This window comes from Rhea pennata, chromosome 3 (genome assembly GCF_028389875.1).
Source record: "Rhea pennata isolate bPtePen1 chromosome 3, bPtePen1.pri, whole genome shotgun sequence".
Classification (NCBI taxonomy): domain Eukaryota; kingdom Metazoa; phylum Chordata; class Aves; order Rheiformes; family Rheidae; genus Rhea; species Rhea pennata.
This window is the reverse complement of record NC_084665.1, coordinates 47594595-47615373: the sequence shown is the minus strand read 5'-3', so window position 1 is coordinate 47615373 and position 20779 is coordinate 47594595. Positions and strand designations below refer to the sequence as shown.

General features: G+C 39.0%; 1 protein-coding gene across 1 annotated transcript in view; it reads left to right on the top strand.

The window, feature by feature from the left end:
* Window positions 1-213: 213 nt before the first annotated feature.
* GALNT2 (polypeptide N-acetylgalactosaminyltransferase 2) overlaps window positions 214-20779 on the top strand; it is a 99762-nt gene continuing 79196 nt past the window's right edge. Inside the window, exon 1 of the mRNA XM_062572247.1 lies at window positions 214-375. Within this exon, the coding sequence (XP_062428231.1) occupies window positions 265-375 (111 nt within the window). The 5' untranslated portion in view covers window positions 214-264. The remainder of the gene's footprint in view (window positions 376-20779) is intronic.

Sequence of the window (20779 nt, the reverse complement as noted above, 5' to 3'; positions counted from 1 at the left end):
GCGGCGGCGGCAGCGCGCAGCCGTTGGGCGCGAGCTCGCGCGGCCGTTAGGGGGCGGCGCCCCGGCGGGCGGCGCGGCGTGCTGCAACCATGGCGACGCGGGCGGCCCCGCCCCGCGCCGCCCCGCCCCGCGCGGGGCCGGGCGGCGCGGGATTGGTCGGGGGGCGGGCGCTCGCCCTCTGCCCCCTGACCCTGCGCGGCGGCGGCGGCAGGAGCGGAGGCGGCTGCTGGCCGTTTCCTGGTGGCTCGGCGGCGGCGGGGAAGGATGCGGCGCAGGTCTCGGCTGCTGCTCTGCTTCGCCTTCCTCTGGGTGCTGGGCATCGCCTACTACATGTACTCGGGGGGCAGCGCCGCGCTGGCCGGCGGCGGCAGGAAGGTGAGCGCCGGGCGCGGGAGGCGCCCCCGTGCCGTGCCGTGCCGTGCCGTGCCGTGCCGTGCCGGGGGCAGTGCCGGCGCCGGGGCAGAGGCGGCGGGGGGAGCTCCTGGCCCGCGGTGAGGGGGAGGGAGGAGGCGGCTCGGCTCGGCTCGGCTCGCGGCGGGGAGAAACTCGCCCGCGTTTCTCCACCCCCCCCTCCCCGCCCGCGCCGCCCTGGCGTGTGTCCTCCCGCCCGTTTCCACGAGGCAGGCGGGTTCTTTGTGGACTTCAGCCCGCTCCCGGCTTCGTCACGTCGCTCCTCGCCCAACGGCGGCGAGCCACGTCCCGCCGGGCCGGGGGAAGTTTGGGGAGGGGGGTTGGGGGGAGCGGCGGCGGCGGCGGGGCCCCGCCTCGGCCCCGCTCCCCCGGCCGCCGCTGCCGGCGCCCGGGCTCCTTCCTCAGCCCAGGGAACACGCGCGGATCTGTGCCGCGACCCCCCCCCGCGCCACACACACGCCGCCCCTTGCGCTTTGTAAACGTGTGGCGGTTTCTTTTCTTCACGTCGTTGTGCCGAAAAGACTCGGGTTTCAGCTGGGTTTTGCAATGTTCCAGGAAATAGCTGGATTTGTCACCTTCCATGTGGATGGTGTGCCTTTCTCTTCTCTTTTTTTTCTTTTCTTTTTATGGCTCACTTACTAATTTTCAAAAGTTGCCTATTGATAGGATGAGTAATTTTGTGTAATTCTGCCCTGTGACTTATTTTCTTTTATTTTAAAAAGAGATGGTTTCGTATGTTGTACTAGTTCATTGATTGGGGAAAATGGGTGGAAGTGTCCTGAGTTAAGTACGCTTACATAGTTCCCATCTGTGCCAATTCATAGTTTTGCTGTGGGATAATGTTTGAAGCTGCGACTTTATCTTTTCATTTTCTGTTTAGAAAAATTAATTATGAATGTTGAAGGTGTTATTAATGTAAACTGGCAAAGTCAGGAGCTTTTGGGCACTGTTGTTCAAGTCTTATGTTATAGAACAGGGGCGATGGCAAAACATCTGATTGTAGTGGGTTTTTTTTTCTCCTTCAAAAAACCCAAATAAAACACAGAAGTGGGAAAACGAAGCACACCATAGTTAAGCAGTGTTTTCTGCTAAGAAATGGTATTCTCTTTTAAAAGAGATAGATAGTAATGTCTCTAAAGTCTGGGAGTGTATAACAAGATAGATCTTCTGTTGGTTACTTTGATCCAGTTTAGCTCAGAAGGGCATGTATTTCAAGTTATTTTTTAAAAAAATCTACTGATCACCTGTTCCTGTGGCAAGTCATTGAAGCAAATAATATCACTTATGTGAGTAAGGGTCTACAGAATGAGTCTGCACATTGATAATCATTTTTGTGTTCTGCCTGTGCCCTGTTTATTCCCCCACCCCAAGCAGTTTAGGAATGCTCTTTACTTCAATATATTATGTCAAAAGTTGCTGTAAGCGTTAAGCTTGTATTATTAAATACGAACTTGCAGTCTTTCGAAGTAGATACAGTAGCGGAAATAGATCAAGCATGTGATTAAAAACTAAGGCAGTAGCCTAAAGCTTTTCTTGAGGAACCGCCAGAGTGTATTTAGGAAGTAGAAGCAATCTTAGGCTGCTGCTGATGTATAATGGGATAAAGGAAAGCTATCTAAGGCAAATAAATTTGTAGATGGGGAAATATATTTTAATGCTTATAGTGATTTTTCATTTGGAGTTTCCAGACAGATTTGCAAATGAGTTTCAGTTCATTTTTACTTCTGGGGAAACTGCAGTGTGCGGATTATGATTTGCCCAAGGTCACCTAGAAGGCCAGGTAAGAATAAAATAGAACAGAAACTAGTTTTTCATAGTACAAATCTGGCATCTAACCTACTACAACCTGCTCCTGTTTATTATTGACATTAGTAAGACTTTCTATTATGGTTTTATTAAGAGACCTGTGATGCTAATCCTTGTCTTGGTGTTTTATAATCTGTTGTCAGTCTGTTCAAAAATTGATAAACGTTACTGGTCTGGGAAACTGGGATAGTTCAGGCAAAGATAATTAAAAAAAACAAAAAACAAAAACACATTTTGTAAGCCTGAGCTGAGACTTGATGCTAGGTATCAAATGTGAAAGCCTAAAGTAAGGCCGCAATAGGAATGAAAATAGGTACTGTGATCACAAGAAACAAGTGGGGAAATTAACAATTATATGTGGATTGGTGATCTAGGATTCTATTTTTTGTTGGCAAAGCGTAAAATTTAATCCTGGGCCTCAGAGTAGTTTAGCAAATGTAAGAAGGGGAAGATGTATGCAATGTAATAGCTTCTGAAATCTCAGTAAAAGACTTACTAACTTAGTGTTAGACCCTGGTATAAAGCAAAAGCACAAACTGTCTTAAACTTATGTACAGAAACTCTGCTGTGGTAGATCTCTTGGTCTGCATGAATTCATGTAGTCTTTATTACTTTCCTACTACTCCAATATAATGAATAGACAGTTCCTTGCAGAATATCACTTTTAACGGATTGAATTATTTGCCTTGTTCAGCCTTTAAAATTAGAAAACCAGAAGATGATAGCTCTTCATCTGTATGAATAAGTAATTTTCATGTTAATTATAGATCTGGTTGTACAAACAGTGTATTTTTCTGTAAGGGTGGCACCATGTACCATCCTAGTGTGTATTCCAGACATACTGGATTTGTTTGGTACTGCACCCAGTCCTGTGAAGTGATGAGCACCATCAGTTCCCATTACCTTCAGTAGAGTTGAAGGCATATGATGTTTTCCAGGATTACACCGAGTAAGAGAAAGTAGGAGTGGGTTTATTTCTCACTGGAGTAGTGTCAGAGTTGCTGTAAGCCTCAATTTATTTTGTTTTTCAATTGTCAGCCTTTCAGATTAGATCTCTGAAGTTACTAGGATGTTGCAGTGTGCAGTGCAGCATTGCCTAGTGCTTTGGCTTCTTGCAACGGTAGTGGAATCTCTGGCCCTGCGTGCAGTGCTCAGGCTTCCTAAGCAGTGTGCAGCAGGAGCCTAGCCTGCGCAAATGGGGCTTTCAATACCACGCAAAGCAGAAGCTGCCCCAGGAGTAAATAATAATAATAATAAAAAAACATAAAGGAGCAAGGCTTTATATTTAGACCTAGGCACCAAATTGGTAGAAAGAAATGACTTCCTCCACTTCTGGAATTGGTATGGGACAACATCTTGATGTATGACAATTTTTTCTTTCTTTGAAGAAAGAAAAAGGGTAGAATCTAGGCCTTTCATTCAGAATATAGTTAGTTTCTCCTTCCCCCCGCCCCCAGTAAACCTCTGATTAAAATGGCTGTCCATGTGAGAAAGCCATGGTTTCAGTTCACTCCTGCTTTTCCAGCCAGATTGCTAGGTTGTAGATTGGAAAGAGTGAGTCGTATTCACTTGATGGTTAGAGAAATGGTTCCCAAAACAGACTGTGACACAGGTAAATTTTCAAGCCCAACTGTTCCAAAATGTAGAAAAATGTGGGCTGCTGTTTTCATTCGGTTTGTTTTCCTCTAAATAGCCTTTGGAGTGGAGATTAGAACTTCTCTCCTTTTCTTGGGTGAATCTCCTAACCTGAAGTAAAAGTGGTTTATGCTTGGTATCTCAGACTTGCACAAAATGGAGCAGCTTCTACAAGATGGTTAGAAAGCTAGTCATACCCTCCCAAGCTGATAACATTCTGATGATATCCCCTTCTAAGACTGGTGTGAATTTGAGTCTGTGTATATTAAAAGTTTTCTCACAAATTTTGAGTTCTTTAACCATTAAATTGTTGCACAGCAGAGCTATTGGATTCAGAAACTTTTTTTGAAGGAGAACTTGCTTTAGTAGGTGTTCTCAAAGGCAGCATGTTGAACTGAGCCCATGGGGCAGGACAGGAGAATGTCTACATCTTGTTGAAGGCACCAAAGGCTTCACCATTGCCAAGACTGAAATCCCCATGGGTGAGCACTGAAGGAGACTTATAGGCGGAAAGATGAATTACTGTTGAAAGCTAAGGCATCAAGAGATGCCTGCTAGGTTAAGCTACTGATGAGCCAAGGTTTGGAGGCTTCTGGATTTAAGTGCCAGAGTACTGCCAAGCTTTCACTTTTGTTGCCATTTAAAGATTTTTTTTTTTTTTGACCTTTGCAACTCTTCCCCCACACATTTTACTGTCTAAAGACAGAGGCTAAAAGTAGTATTTCAGTAATTAGAAATGTGTAACTTCTGCCAATGGTTGTTAAAATTAGACACGGCCTTCTTTTTCCTCACTTCACTCCCTCCACCTCCCCCCCAAAAAATGTAGATTAGAAGCTTATTACTTTCTTGGCTCACTAAGTTTTCTGAGTGTAATAGAATGAATTGGAGAAATCTTGATTTATGATTAGTTTAGCCACAAGGAGGCAGGCTTCTCCTGTGGAACTGATTGTTACCTTGCATACAGTATTAATTTTTCCTTCTGTGTTGTTTTTTGGAGCAAACTTTTGGTAGGGGCTTTACCATAAAGCTATCTAAGATGGAATACATCCAAAGGGAAAAGGGGATGCTTTGCCTCAAGTATGAGATTTGTTAAAAGTAATTTGATCAATTTAGGGAAGTAGCAGGAGAGGAAGCAAGTTGTTTGTTAAGTTCTATGAAGACAAGATCTTGGAATTATTTTCTTTTCGATTGTGCAAAACTTTCTTTCTTTTTCCTTTTTGGAAACCCATGTACAATTTCGGTTTATGTTAAATGAGGCATACCTAATGACAGTGTGAAGGAGAACAAGAGTTGCATATCCTACAAGTCTAGTGTGCTTAAGTTTCATTTTGCAGATTTAAGTGGGAGGAAAAAGGAAACGTATTTTGACTTAGGTATGTTAGACTATTTTTGTACGGAAATAAAACTCTGGGGTCTAACTTTGATTTCTCGAAGACTCAGAAAGCAGTAGAGCTTCTAATAGTACTCTTTTTTTGGAAGAGGGTTAAAAGCGATCTTTATTTTGCTGTCTTTTGTCTAGGGAAGACATTATCCCTTTTAATTGCTATGTAATGAGAATATAGATTATTGTACCATTTTAAAAGTTAAGTTCAGTTCCTCGATGGTGTGACATTGGACGTGATTTCCAATTTTTAGACAGGTGAAGATATCCAAGATGAAAAAGTCAAATAATCACATGTCCTTTTTGGGGCATTCACTTCCTAGAAATTGCAAGAAGATAACAAAGGATGTTCCCCTTTTAACAGGTAACAGTTTTTGCTGTCTAGTAGATGACTTTCTCTCATATAGTTCTTATTAAATGGGAAGAGATGAAATGACCAATCGCTTTGATACTAAAGCTTTCCTTCTTTTACTAGAGTGTGAAAAAGCCTCTGAAGTTTGTGTATATTCTTACTTTAAAATGTTACTTCATAAAATGACTGTCTCACGTGGTAGATCTGTCAGTTATCTTTGTGGATTATTTTTTTTCCTAAAATTGAAGTTCAGGTATGCTGGAAAGATGGTCATATGCAAGTGCTGTGCAGTCTATTTAGATCTGCTGTCATATTAGGCTTGTCTTTTCCTCCCCTGCTTTTTGAAGTGCTTCAGTAGGAAGGTTTCCATTGCTACGGAGGGATAGTGAGAAACTAATTCTTAGCTATAAGTGCTTTCTTCTACCCACTGCTCTTTCTCCAGTTTAGAAATTGATATCTCTGGCTTTGGTGCTGATGCTGCTGATGCTATTACTCTTGGATAGCTACTTTTGCTTCATACGTGGAGAAGTAGAGCTGGACTATAGCCGTTCAGGAAGGGATTGTGGGAAGGGGAGAAATGGTTTATTCCTACTTCTTCCATAGTTTCATATTAATGAACAGGTTAATTAACTTGCTTTCCCCCTAGCTTTTCCTCTTATATGGGTGTTGTAATTGTTATTTACTGGTTGCGCTCCTCAGTGTTGTTCTGTTGTTAATTTAGGTTGTTGCTTACTGTGATCTCTTAAGTACAGCAGTTTAAAAGTTGTAGTGATGCCCTTTGAGAGATGTGGATTAAGAAATTAAGTAGCAAACTGAAGTGTGCAATGCATTCCCTACTTGTTCTGTCATCTTGTCAGTCATGCATTTTGAGATCTATTCTAAATAAACTCCAGTCATTCTCTCCTTGTATTCTACCTCCTTCCAAAATACTGCTTGAAAAGTAATACAATAACACTATTTTTCTAGTGGAAAAATTGTTTTTTAATTTAGAAGAAGTATAATATTACTTCATATGAAGTAAAAATCTTAAAGGGATATCTCAGTCATGATTATTAAAAAGAAATTAAGCCATCACTTGGTCTTTAGCCTAGTTTATATATAAGAAAACCATTAAACATATCTCACGGAGAACTTCAATCTTGCAAGTTAGATGATCTTTTCTTATGTTTTTCCATAGAAAGCCTGTTTTTTTTCTCACCTGCTCTTTCAGTTCTTTCATTGTTTTACAGTGTTATTTGGGTGTTTGTGTATAACTGATACTGTTTCATCAAGATGATGGTAGGTCGCACCAGAAGTGTGGTGGTGTCTGCTAGAAAACCTGCTCCCAAGGATTCCCTTTTACAGAGTAGAAGGGGTGTGTTTGTGCTGCGTACAATGTTTCATGCATGGAAACTGCTTAAAAACTGTAGTTCCAACAGACAGCCTGGAAAATGCATTTGTGGCTGGCTTTTTGGCACCTGCATATGATTACATAAATAATTTCATATGCAGTACCTTAAGCTAATTTAATTTGAAACAAAACTTTAGGATGCAGTTGAATGTGTGCAACTTGGGTGATATGTTGATATGTATAGCCAGGTCTGGTTCCAGCAGATAATGTTCAACTGACTGGACTGTAATAACTTGTTATTAAGTGTGACTTTTATTTGGAATTAGTGGAGAAGCCATGTGTTGCTCATATTTTGGAAATGCCATGTTCTGACAATACATGAGAATCCTAGAAATGAGTTGGTAGGAAGTAGTAAGACATTTTCATGTTTTACAGGAACGTGGGGTTGAACTCCATTGTCTGAATGTATTAGGGTAGCAGAGAAACACAGTAGTTTGGGTACTTACCGAAGGAAACACTAAGCAAGCTGTTTTGTTTCCTGATTTGCTATCATGTAACAAAGTGGTGGTATCTTAAGTCTTATAAATTTTAAAATCTGGGTGTGTTCTGTTATGCTGTTTGTTTTGAAATGAGTAGCTGCTCATCTCCTTTGCTTTTTCCCTTTCATGTAAGCTTTCAAAGAAATAGTGAAGAGAGGAGGGAAGATAAAAGTAACTTAAATGTCCATGTCAAAATATCCTTCATCTTACACATTTGGGAATTTAAAGGCGTAGTACAAGTTCCATATTGGAAACTGAATCTTGTTCCCTTCGGGCCCGTAAGTCTTTCACAGAAAGCTTATTGCAGTAGTCTTCTCCCACTAAGTGGAAGTGAAGATTTTTAAACTGGTCACTTTCATTTTGAGGGATGAAATATTTTGTAAAAATTTACGTGTTATTGATGCATGCTAAGTACATGCTTACCTCTTGTACTCCAAATGTTCATTTTCCAAGTAATCTTGCAGGGAATGAAGCAGTCTTGGTATATTTGCTATGTCCTGTGGCCGTTAACAATCAGGAAAGTGAGAAATTCAGCATCTGTTTTCTTTCTATAAACTGTAATTTTCACTTCCCCTGTTGGAATGTAGCATATTTTAAACTTCCAGTATGGCTTTAAAGTAAGGTTTGGGGGGGCTTTTTTTTGTGTGTAACTTGCATGTTACAATGATTACTTTTCTTCCAAGGAAATAAACTGAAGTGACCTATTCAATTGACAGCAACTTGCATAGGTTGTGTTCATAGGTTGTCAACACTTCCCCCTCCCCCAACTGTATTTCCATCTCTAAAGTTCTTATTTAGGTGATATTGGTAGAAACAGTGCTTCTGTTAATTGCACAGACTACCTTCATTGTCATTTAAACAGAGTAAAATATCCTATTTCAAATACATACGCCATCCACAGAGGATACCCATGTAAAGGAACTACCTGGAGCAGATGTTAATTTTCAACTCCACTTATGAAATTCAAATGAAAGCATCAATGATGTGGTAAAAGAACAGAACTTCTGAATCTTAGAGCATTTCATATATCAGGAAAAACTGCTATGCAGTGCCCATCAAAGGTAGTAATTTGGACTTGTCTTTATAACTGTGTTCTCTCATGGGGGAAAAGAGAACATACTGAAAAGGTCGTGCATTTGATTGTTAGATAACTTTTTAAAGTAATAAAATCCAGGCACTTTTGTTTCAAGAAAAGCATTAAAAGTAACTAGAGATTCTACTGAGGTCATACATTAGCAAAAAGTATAATAATAGACTGTCTTTACTAAGTAACAGAGCTGCTTGAAACAGAGTTTAGCTGAGGAAAGATTATAGAAAGAATTGGCATTAAGCTAATGCTATTGTGTATAAATCCACCAGGAGTCATGACTTGAGGAGAAAATGCTTTTTGGTTGTATGAGGTTCCAGATGCTATTTTTTGCTGAAAATAGTCAGTACGACTGAAGTTAGTTTGGATTGTTAAAATAAATTTGCTTTACTTGGCCTATTGGTTTAAGGTTAGACAGGAAATGTGTGTTTACACACACACAATATATATAGTGTGTGTGTGTGTGTGTGTATTTTAGTGAAATATAAAAGCTTTTTAGATAGCTTGACTTTTCTTGCTTTTCTTAAGTTAAATGGAAAAGTCTGATCACTCAAATACACTCAGGCTTTCTTAAGACCTCGGTGAGGGAAAAAGAAAGCTTCCTTCCCATTAATCATTTGATTTGGCAGCAAGCTACTACCAAGGAATGGTGGACCACCCTATATAATTACTGGTTCCTGTATAACCACTGGGAAGTGTCTGTATCGCCCTACTGCTGTAGGCGGTCTTACCAAAAACACAGAGGCTATTAGGTGACAGTATTCATCTGCCTGAGTGTTTCACAGAATCAGGATTGCGTATGTTCTCCAGACAGCGTAATAAAGTTCTTGTTAAGTGGAGTGGCATGCCTCCCCTGCTGAAGTGGAGCGTTGCTGTCTTCATGTTTACTGTGCTAGACCATTCATAAAGAGCAAACCTGCTCGCTGTCTTCTGCGTTATCTGCTTGTAGCAAGTGTTGGGGTACGTGTGCTCTCCAAAAGAGCCCTCTGATGGCTGCTCTCGGAACATGGCACAGGTTTTGTATTTTAGACTATTGTTTTGCTATGGAAATGTCACTGACATGAGGTTTTGCTCTGTGATTGTCTTAAATTGGTAACTAATTCTTTCATATGTGGAGCAGTTATTACCCATATTTGGTATATTAATTGATACTTTCTTGAAACTTTAATTAAGGAATGTTCTTAGTTCCACTAGTACAGCATCTGGCTTTCTTTTGATGTTCTTTGTAGGTGGCAACTGTGATGAGCAGTAACTGTCATATGTCAGTAAAGAGCCCTTAAGAAAGCTAGAGATTGGTTCTGTTACTTGGTATGCTCTTCAGAACAATTTCTAATGCCTCTAAAACTGCTAAATGTCTATAAAAGACTCTTTTCCTCCCTTTCTGTACTATGAAAAGGCACCAGTCTCTGCTATGAACTTTGTCTGTCTTGAATGTAGTGATCTGTGATTTATTTTGCAGTGAAGTGGAGCTAAAGTCTCTGCTAAGGTTTCATTGATCACAATCTCAAACATTCTTCTTCAGAATCTACTTAAAAATGAATTTGATACTGTTGTTCCTCAGATCTGATGTTAGAGTTTCTTCGTTTGCTTACTTGTGTGATTTCTGTTAATAAGCGTATCACAAAAGTTGCAAGTCATGTTAGAATGAAAAGGCATTGATCTGAAATAAGTATTTCAGTAAAAGTAGTTGGCTGTAGCCCAGAAAGTAGTAATGCTTATTTTTCCTCTTTAGGTTTAATGCTTTTAAAATGATATGCAAAAAGTGAGAGGGGAGGGACTTGCACTTGGCGCCTTTGTATTTAATATGACAGTAAAAAGTGTGCCTGAACCTTTTGGTATGGAAAGTTAAGATAAGTTCAGGTGTTACTTAGCCAGATCGATTCTTAATGGTAAGACAACTGAACAGGTGGTATCACAAGATTTAGAAATATGTAAGCTGACTAGTAGAAGCATATATTGTTCGGAGGGGAGGGGGTGGAATTTCAAAAGACTTGCCTGCAGTGGCTCTGTTCTGTGAGAGATATAATAATGATGCATTGCTCTTGGTTAAGGTGCAGTTGTTCAGTTATTCCCAGTGCTTTCTCAATGTTCTCTAGCAAAAATAGCCAAGAGATTGATGAACTTGATATTCACTTTAGGTTAGATGTAAAGTACCCAGCTTTATCTACCATGAAAACTCTGCTTGCTAAAAAATTCTTTTCAGTTACCTACTCAAATGACTAATCTAGATGATACGTTTTAGTGTTGTTCTAAGAAGTCTTGTATCCTGGGAATAATAGCTAAAAAATCAAGACAATAGTGTCAGTCTGCACAAATTTAATATTCTCTCATATATGCATTTGTGTATATATATTTGCAAGAGGAAGAAACTTATCCAGAAACTGTTTTTAGGAACATTCACGATCTTGGAGTGTGTGGGGGCTTTTTATTAAAGTTACTACAAAACTACCTGTTTAATGGCTGCAATTGTGTCAAATTGTGCCATGATTGTGTGTCTATACCTTGATTTAGTGAAGTGCCAAAATAGTTGTTTTTAAATGTAGTGTGTGGAAAGTCATATTTTTGACAATTCCAAAGAGTACATTTGCAAAGTCATTGCTGCAGCCTCTCTTTTGAAAAGCAGGGCTGTTACAAACACTGTCTGGCAGTATTGGAAAGCCTGGTGAAGAGAACGCCACTACCTGTTACGGGAGAATTTTGACTGTTTGCTGTAGTACTGTCTAGAGACACAAATCTGGTGTGCAAAAAGACTGAATGGTCTTAACAAGTCATTTCTATATCATGTCTTATGAAAACTGCTTCTTCCTAGTGGGATTTAGGTATGTTGTGTGAAAGTTGGTTGTGGTGGTCTTGCAGTAGAAATTGCGTGGCTGTCTTCTGGTGTGATTCATTTAAACAGAACAAAAAGCTTTCTGTCTAGATGTATCCCAAGAAGCTACATTAGAGATTTGGCTTGCACAGATTAAAATTTGCTAATTGAATGGATTTTTAATGAATGATAATGACTCAATTTATACATCAAATAGAAAACATAGCTCAAGCTTATTATGATCCTCAGTACTGAAGTGAGATGTAGCCTGGGCTGCTACACTTTTGGAAGGGGAAGGGGACTAGAATGGCTATCACATCCAATGGGTTTGGATGTGATAAGTAGTGAATCTATACAGAGAAGCATGTCTAGTATCTGCCCTGAGAGTGGCTGATGTTGACTTCTGAAACCTCTGGTTCATGCCTATTTAGTTTTGCTTAGAATTGCAGTGTTTATTTCTGAGGTGACTGCAACTTGGATGTGGGCAGCAGTTTGGAAATAGTGTGGAATTTATTCAGAATAACTGTGATTGTAGGTGTCCTCTCAAGATGCTGGTATCCCCGGTAGTGAGAAGAGTTTCCAGTGACAGATCTGGATAAGTACCTAGGGAAAATGATGTAAAATTGTCTTACTTTCACTCTCTTCGTAGTGTGTGTCCTGTGAGGATTATTTTTGTCAAAAGCGGATAGAAATGTCTGTGGTTTTCCTAAGTTGCACCATTATTTTTGTACTTTGGGGGATGTTAGATGAGCCTTAGGGTATTGGAGTTCTTCAGATGTTACTCCTTTTCAGTGCTTTACAATGTTGTGTGAGGACCTATTGCTTGCCAGTTATAAATTGCTTTCAAGATTTTTCAACAATCTTCATGACTGCGTTCGGTAGGTTTTCTGAAAACTTGTAAAATCATGTAAGGAAACAGTTTTAATGTATGGTTTGTGGTGAAAGCTGAATGATAAGATGAATGAATAGTATTGGATATTAGCGGGAGCATGTACTAATATGCAGGTGGTGTTTTTTAGGCTTTTTCTTTCCCCTGCTTTAGAAGTGACTAGTAGCACTAAACAAAATGATCTGTAATTAAACTGGTAACTTCTATGGATTTGGATGATTCATAGACATCCCAAAATTATAGCAGTCCTTGAAGACCCTAAGCGTTCATTTATGTATGCAAAGCAGCTCAAACTTTCTGTGGTTTTCTTCACTTACTAGTACTCTTGTTCTGAGCGTTACATCCTGTGTTCTTATTTTGAATTTATCCTTAATTCCTCCAGCTATGACTGTGTTACTTTCCTCTTGTACTGATGTATTTTTGTCAGAACATCTAGGAGGGAGAAGTGACTGGGTTCTTTTTTTAGTATATTTTCCTAGGTAAGAAAGGTTTGAAAGTAGAGGGTATTTTTTATTACATGAATGAAGATAACTGTAAAACTGGTTTTGGCAAAATACGTGCTTTTACTAAAGACTCTGACCTTTATCTAGATAATGATACTTTGTTTGCTGCTGTTCCTCATACAATATTTGAACAATTGCAGCTTTCTTTTTGCCTGGAAATGTGAACTTAGTTGTACTAATACTGTTTGCTCTCTGCAGCTCCAAGTGAGTTAAGGACTTTGTCCGCTTTTCTGTTATGGAGGTAAAAGTAATGTGCCTCTAGTCATGAAGGGTGTTGCGGTGGGAATATTTAACAATCGGTCTGGAAAACACACTTTTACAACAGCATCTTATCAGAATAATTCTCAGGGTGTTTAGTTAATTCTGTTTTTGTGTCTTTTGTGTGATCAAGTAGTACTTGCACATATTGGTTTTCTGGAGCTGAATTTGTTTAGAATTAGCTGATGGAAGAAGAGTCCAATGGGAGAATTTTTGGAAGTATGCCAGTAAAACTGTTCTGGCAACTGCACTGTGTTTTCATTTGGACTGTTCTCATGCTCTTACTGGCAGTAGACTACAGCAGCTGGGATATCAGCCTGTTAGTCTTGTGACATGGTTTATTCTTCTTTTTCTGGCTTATCAGTTTAAGACAATTTTATAGTTGTTTCCTGTATCTGAATGGCCTTTTGCCATTATACAAATAGTGAAGAAAACGAGAATGAAATGGCAGGAAGTGTTAGGACTGGCTGCTTTTCTGGATTTGGAAGTTACAGTGGTTACTGCATGCCTGCATGCTATGTTTTGCCTATAGTTCAGTGACCGAACAATCGGTTCTCTTCTCTCTCTTTTCCTAAATTTGAATTTTGTCAAGAAACAAAAGCAGCTTTTCCCAGCTCTGCCAGTAAACAGCAGCACTCGCCAGTTAATGCGATGGTGTTAGTGTAGCTAGAACTACTGAAGTGTCCCAGTCATACTGGCTGAATGGGCACATAGATGGTATGAACTGTGTTTCTGCTGCTCCAGTGAACACCAGTGTGTTTTCATACGTGGTTTTAATTTGTTCATGTTAGGAATACTGCCCTAGATACTCCAGCCAGGAGTATTCTTGTTTTCTATTGATGAAAACATTGGCCTATGTCTAATATAACGTGCAAATGCCTCTTAGCGAATTATAGTTCAAGTAACTTACCACTATCATGTTATTAAGAGCCATTCTGTTTTTAGATGATATAATGAGGAGTAAACATACCTCACATGTAGTACTACATAGCCTTTAAACTGTTAATCTGATTCTGTCTGTTTCTGGAAGCACACTTCTAACTCATATACCCAACTCCAATAATAGAGGTAACTTATGTTTGTGTTTTATTCCTTTGAGTGCTGACAGTGTATAGTAGAAGCTGTATTAGTTCTTTTTCTTTGCTTTCTGTGCTTTGCGCTTGGGTTTGTGCTCAAATCTCCCAGTGGCTGTAATCTTCTTTTGTATCTTAATTGTGTAAACAAGCTTTTTCTTTCTTTTTTTTTTCTTTCTTTCTTTTTTTTTTCCTCTTTTTTCTTTTCAAACAAACTGCGTGTTCTCTTTAACCTGGAAGTACCAAAAGCTACTAATATTGGTGTCAGGATAATATTTCTGCCAAAAAAGGAAAGACTGTATAGTGAATACTCTTTGGGGAAATCTGTTGTTCTACCAAGTTTAATAAAGAGAAAGTTAGAGGTCTGTTGGTTGTCTTCCACAGAGAGACACTAACTAGAAATTTAATAATTCTGAATTTAAGCATTAAATAATTAAATACTAGATAAATAGTAAAAATCAAGAGCTTAACAGCACTTTCAGGCTTTAGAACAATTTTAAATATCTAAATCCTCAATGATAAAGTGAATTTCAGGGGAATAATGTTCTTATGTGGGTGTGATCAGAATAGGTGAATTCTTGTCTTCTGGCTTTATGGTGTTGGAATATATACCAAACCTGAAGAAAGTGACACTGGTAGAAAGAGAGAGGAAAAAAGCTTGTTCTAGCAGGGTGGGAGAGGTCAGAAGTTTCAGTAAATTCTTATTAGGTGTAGAACTGTCCTTTCCTCCCTGCCCTGTTGTTTCCTTCCCCTTCACAGACAAGATCACAGTTTCTGGAGGACTTAATGAAAATGTGTTCAGACTGGCTATTTGTAGCAGCTCCCATTCAGTATTTTTTTAGGACACCAGTGCTGAAGAATTTTGCAGTTCAGCACCTGTCTCTAGAGCATACATGTATTTGGGAGATCCTTGCGTATGCCTGTTACCTTTTACAGACTATTGAAATAATGCAGATTTTATAAGGCATTTGGTTATGAGATTATCAGTGCACAGTTATTTCTGCTAATTTACTCTGAGGAAGATAGTAAGCAATCAGGACAGCTCTTCAAGCGACTCAGACATGAAACACACTAGATTTTAGTAGTAGATAGCGTTCTTGGTTTAGATACTGTCTTTTTATTGATCAGATCAGATAGAAGTTGGGAGAAAAGTGCAAGAAATGGAGGTAGGTTTGTGCTGCTGGTCAGACCATTACAAGCAGTCCTGACTTTCCTTCTTTCATGACACTGTGCCAAGTCTATTGCCTGAAGATTGTTGCTTGGTCCAAGCCCATGCTTTTATCTCATTTCATGTTTTCTAACCTTGAGAATTAAGGAGATGAGGAATAAACTCTTTGCTCACTTCCTTCCCTCCTCTGTTTGAAAAGGATAAGATTCTCCCCTTCTAACCTTGTTGACTTTGTGTAAATGTATTTCAGCTACACCTCAAAATTTGCTTTCCGGCTGTTCACTGACCACCTGGAACTTCATAGTTCTGTTCCTTTTCCTTTCTGTTTTGCAGGTATTAATGTTGTCTGTTTGCAAATTTGAATGTGCAATATCTTTGCATATTGAAGACAGTTTGAAGTCTAAACATGGTTGTTGATGGCTCAAAAGCAACAAAATCAATCTTCTGTTTTAATGTTTAAAGGAACAGTTTGCCCCGTTCACTGGGGTGGGTTTTTGTTTTTTTCTTTTTTTTTTTCAGTGCATAGCTTATAACAGTTGTGCAAACTAGGAACCAATTGCATTTGTTTCTAATGTTCAATATCAGACAGAGTTTGACTGGAGGATCAAGGACTGTTGATGCTATTAAAATGGCCAGATTCTTAATATCTGGCACACACCCACAAACACTCTACTTTTGTTCCCGAATAGAAAAGGGAAGCAAGATGACATAGGCTATTTCTGTTGCTTAAAAAATTTAGTTTCTTTTGTACAGGATTATTTCATCTCTTTCACTAACAAATCATCCTGTTGTAGAAAAGGAAGCAACAGGGAGAAGATAAGCTATGGGGCAAAAAGGGAAGGAAGATGACCTAAAGAAGCAAAGCTCTTTACTACTTTTCTGTCACAGAGAACCATCACAAGTGAACAAGTGTGTCTTAGATTAATCTTGCCATTAATATAGGAGGCTGCCTGTATTACCTAGTTTCTGCAGGAGTCTGATGGAGTCTAACAAAGTAACTGAGAGAATACTATGTTGCATTGTGTGTCCTTTTCTAGTAGTTATCCTGCTAAATTTGCTTAGTGTTGACATCTACAAAAAAGAAAAGCTTCTGTCCTCACAATAGCTACACTGAATAGCTTGGTCTAAAACTGCGTATCTGTTTACCAAGTTTACTTTTAGACAGATGCAATTATTTCCCATTCAGAGTAAGCGTGAGTGGAAGGCTGTTCTCCAAGTTCATATTGTTTGGACTGTTGTATCCCTCTAACCATTTTGTCACTTCTTGATCTTGACTATGATTTCTCTCCTTCTCTCATGTTAGAATTTGGGTTTGAGTGATAATTTTTCTTAGAATTGAATGGAGGAAATACTCTCTCAACTGCCTTCAAATTTGCATTAGCAGAGGAGGTGGCAGCTCTTTTCTAAGAAGCAAACTACATCGCAATACTGCAGTGTCGTGTTTGACAGCTATGAAGTATGATGTATAGAGTTAAATACGTAGTGTAGGAGTAGTGAAACTGGGAGAAATGTTGCAGTTTATCATTGTTGCATCCTAGGATGCAAGATGCTTTGAACTGTACCTGCTTTGGGGCTCACATTTCAAAAAAACCTAAGTCATAGCAATCTATGAAAATATAAGCTTTTTGTGTGAACACAACTCATACTTTAGAATCTCTAAAAAGATTCAGTTGGATGGGAGAACCTACAAGCAAAGTTACAGGTCAAACTATGACAAAGCTAAAAGGTAGTGGAAATGATCTTTTAAAAGCAGGATCAGCTTACTATTGTGACCCCAACCACTAAAATACTGAGTTTCAGTCATCAGTAAAGCTAGCATGCATGTCTGAGTGCTAAATTTAAGCTTCTCTTTTTTTTTGATCCTTTTTTTTTTTTTTCTCCATTGCTGGCTGTTTAGGAATTCATAGTAATTATTTGTAAAAGAATCAGATTCTCAGTGTACTTCTTGATTAAATATTTGGAAGTGTTTTTTTGTTGTACTCCTCCCCGCACCTCTGCTGCTCTCCTCACTGTGAAGGATTAATAACGAATGAACCTCAACAGCGTTAACATACATGGTTACTTTTATTCCTTTTGAGTTTCTGAAAGTGGTAGCCCTTGGGAGTCCTTGAAGAAGCATGTTCTTTGTAACAAAGCCTTTCTTGTGAAGGGTGTCTTCCACCTAGTCGTCTGCTAATTAAAAAAAATCTTGGTGCATAAACCTTACTTGAATTTCAAGCATTGACTAATAGACTTTCTTTGGATCATTACGTAGAAGCAGTGCAGAGGGTACCAAACTTACAAGTTAAAATTAATGTTCATTTTTAGCTAATACTTAGAAAATCAGCTCTCTGAGAGAGTTAGTACCTTGCTCTTCCAAGTAGCACTGCCATATTCATGATGAAAGCCATGTTCCAGGAGGGGAGCTTTGGAAAAGTTTGTAGAGATCACTGAAGAACTCCTATGCTGACTGACTTTCTGTCTGATCACTGTGCTTTGTTCCTTTTGACTTTTCTCTATTTTTTTTTTCCCTTCTAGCTGATATTTGTTTGCTGAGAATTAGTAGCTTTTTTTTTTCCTGAGTATCTTTATGCAAAGTTCATGCTATCTGTGAAGGTAGGAACCACATAGCTATCTGAGGAATTTTACTGAATTTTCTGTTCTACAATAGTCTGTTATTCTTCTGATGCAAGCCCCATGTGTTAGTTACTGACTTAACTCTGTTTTCTGTTACTTGTTGAGGTTTTTTTTTTGGCTGCAAAGTACAAATCACCTTTGACCAAAAGTCATGTATTAAATAGTATTATCTTTAAACAAGACTAAAGTTGTTTTTTTTCCCTCTTGCTTAGGGAATCCTCAAGCTATTGTGAAAGGGGGAAGTCTAGAAAAAAAGAGAAATAACATAGGGGTTATCCTGCTTGAGAGAAAAGTGTGACGCAAGGCTATGCTGATGGTAATCATAGCCCAAAGAACGTAATGGGTTTACAAGAAATAACTACAGGGTGTATTGGGGGATGAAACAGAGCTTCAGGCAATCTGACACTTCAAATTCAACTTGGTCTGAATTTATCCAGGATTTTTGATTGAGGATTAACTTAAAAATGACTTTTCTGAAGGACATTTTGAAAAATAGTTCTGCCAAATCTGAATCTCTAGTCATTGTGAGCTTTTTTTTTTTTTTTTTTTTTCCCCCCCCCCCCAAAGAAATCTGCTCTAGTAGCATTCTTGGAGTCTGTGTGGCATGGCATAACTCCAAGGGGCTGGAAATTCACTTTTGAAGAGTGATGATGTAGCTATTTCTTTATTCTGCTCACATGCAAAATCAACCATCTTTGTTCTGCTCATTCTAACATTCATTCTATAAAATAGATATAACCCTCAGTATTTTTTCCTTGAAACTCCCCCGACTTTATGAAATTTTTAGAGTTGCTTGACTTGAAAGGAGGAACTGATCTTCAAACCCAGGATTTTGTTACGTTTCACATCCACCTCAGTAAATACACTTCGGCTTTTGATGTTTGGGACTTGTCCCTGGTGAGTACTGATGACAAGAGGTTCAGTGTGTAAGTTGCACGGCAGTAAGCTTGGCTGGTACAGATCAGCAACGAAGTAGGCGAATCCATAGAAAATACAGTAATGCAGAACACCCTCTCCACTTCAGCCTTTGGCAGTCTGCTATACCTCAGAAGTTAGTGTTGCATGGTTGTCGTGAGCAATTAAGAGCAGCTTCTGGATTTTAAAATCCTATTTTAACCTCCTTGACTTTGTTTTAGCTTCTATCTTTGTTATACGTCTGTTCAGTGAAGCCAGAGTGAGCATTTGTCTGATGCAAGAAAAATCTTTTTTTAATAGCAGCATATGTGAATTCTTGTCTGCCTTTCCTCCCTGTCCATGTGACTGCTGTCAGGGTTTTGACAGTCTGGTATGACTTTCTAGCGCATAGGTCAGACAGTCTTTGAAGCAGTCATTCCCTTCAATCATAGTAGTATCTCTTGCTATGCCACGCTGATTAGCTTATTTTCTGATCATAAAGTTCTTACTAACCACTGTGTGGGTACTTATATTAAATGAGTGAATGGGTGGTCTCAACTTGTACCGAAAGCCAAAACTGACATAATTATTTTGCTAATGGCAGAATTAAAAATGTGCACAATTCACCTGGTTGCTGTTTGACCAGTTCAGTAGCTGGCAGCTTTCTCAGAATATACATCAGTAGCCTTAGATTGTTGGTGGACTTTGCCTTGTCTTAAAGTTTTGGGAAACATTGCACTAATTGTCAGGCTGTTACAGGCTGCCAAGACAATTGCCCTGAAAAAATACTTCTGAAACTAAAGCTTTCTAATCTTGCACAAATTTTCAGGTAAATTTTAGAAAGAAAGGAAAATTTCCCTTGCTGCCTTTCAGAATATAACTTCTCAGCAAATGCATGTACTAAGGGAGTGGAACCTTTATGTTGAACTCAAGGTATCGTGTATTTATTATACTGACATTTTTGGTTAAGTGATGCTATGTTTTTGGAAAATATGCTTGGAACAGCTGATGGAGCTTTCATGATTGTTATGAGACTTAGAATTTACAATATATTTAAATTTCTTGTTATTCTATATTGCCTTTTCAGAGGGCTAAGAATTCATCAGTACAGGAAATGTCTGAATGAAGCTCTTCTTTTCACTGCTTGTGTCCATCCTTCAGCATTGTTCTTCCCTCAGATTTCCTTTCTCTTTTATTTGAGGCAGAATGATTTACTTGTCTCTAAAGATTTTTAGATACAAATCTTTATACAGATTTTCCTGTGGATGAAAGAGAAGACAAAAAAAAAAGAATCTGGAGAAAGGTGTTACTGAATTCAAAGGGAGTTCTTGATGGTCACCAGATTGTTTTCCTAGTATTGCTGAGAGAACTGTAAAGGATGGGGAGTATGATTTTTAAAAGAAACTGTGAAGTTGTTTTTTTTTTTTTTTTTTTTTTTTTGCAAGGTGGGGAAGTGCTTCGGAGGGATATGTGTGGTTGCATATGTTCTTTTTAGCAATGCAGTACTCTGTGTGCTTTTTACTTATTTATTTTAGTACTAAATTTCAAAATGCAAGGGCTACATCTATCAGTTAGGACTGAAGGCATTTCAGCATCTCTGAAAGTACAATGACTTCCCTTCTGTGAGATTGGGATTTTCATTTCCTCCTCTCCTCCTGTTTTGGGAGTGTTTAGTGTGATTGGTAGCATCTTGAGCCTGATGTTTTATTCTGTGTGGTTTGACTCGAAAGAGCAACCTGTGAAAAATTTTGCAAATCCTGTGACTTTGTATTATGTTGAAAGCTCTTTCATTTTGAACCTGAAAAGGTAAACAGTGAAGAGAGAAGCCTTATAACCAGTCATACAAATACCCTTTCTTCTTTGGTTTTGCTGTATTGTACTGTAATAAGCATAAGCTATAGAAAGCATTCTGTTACTCTCCTAGTTTCCACTTGTTGTGAAGCTTCTTCCTGTAGTGATGTGACAATTTTCCTTTATCTTGTCTGTGCTAGTTATATGGATAGGTGGCAAACTCCCTCCTCCTCGTAG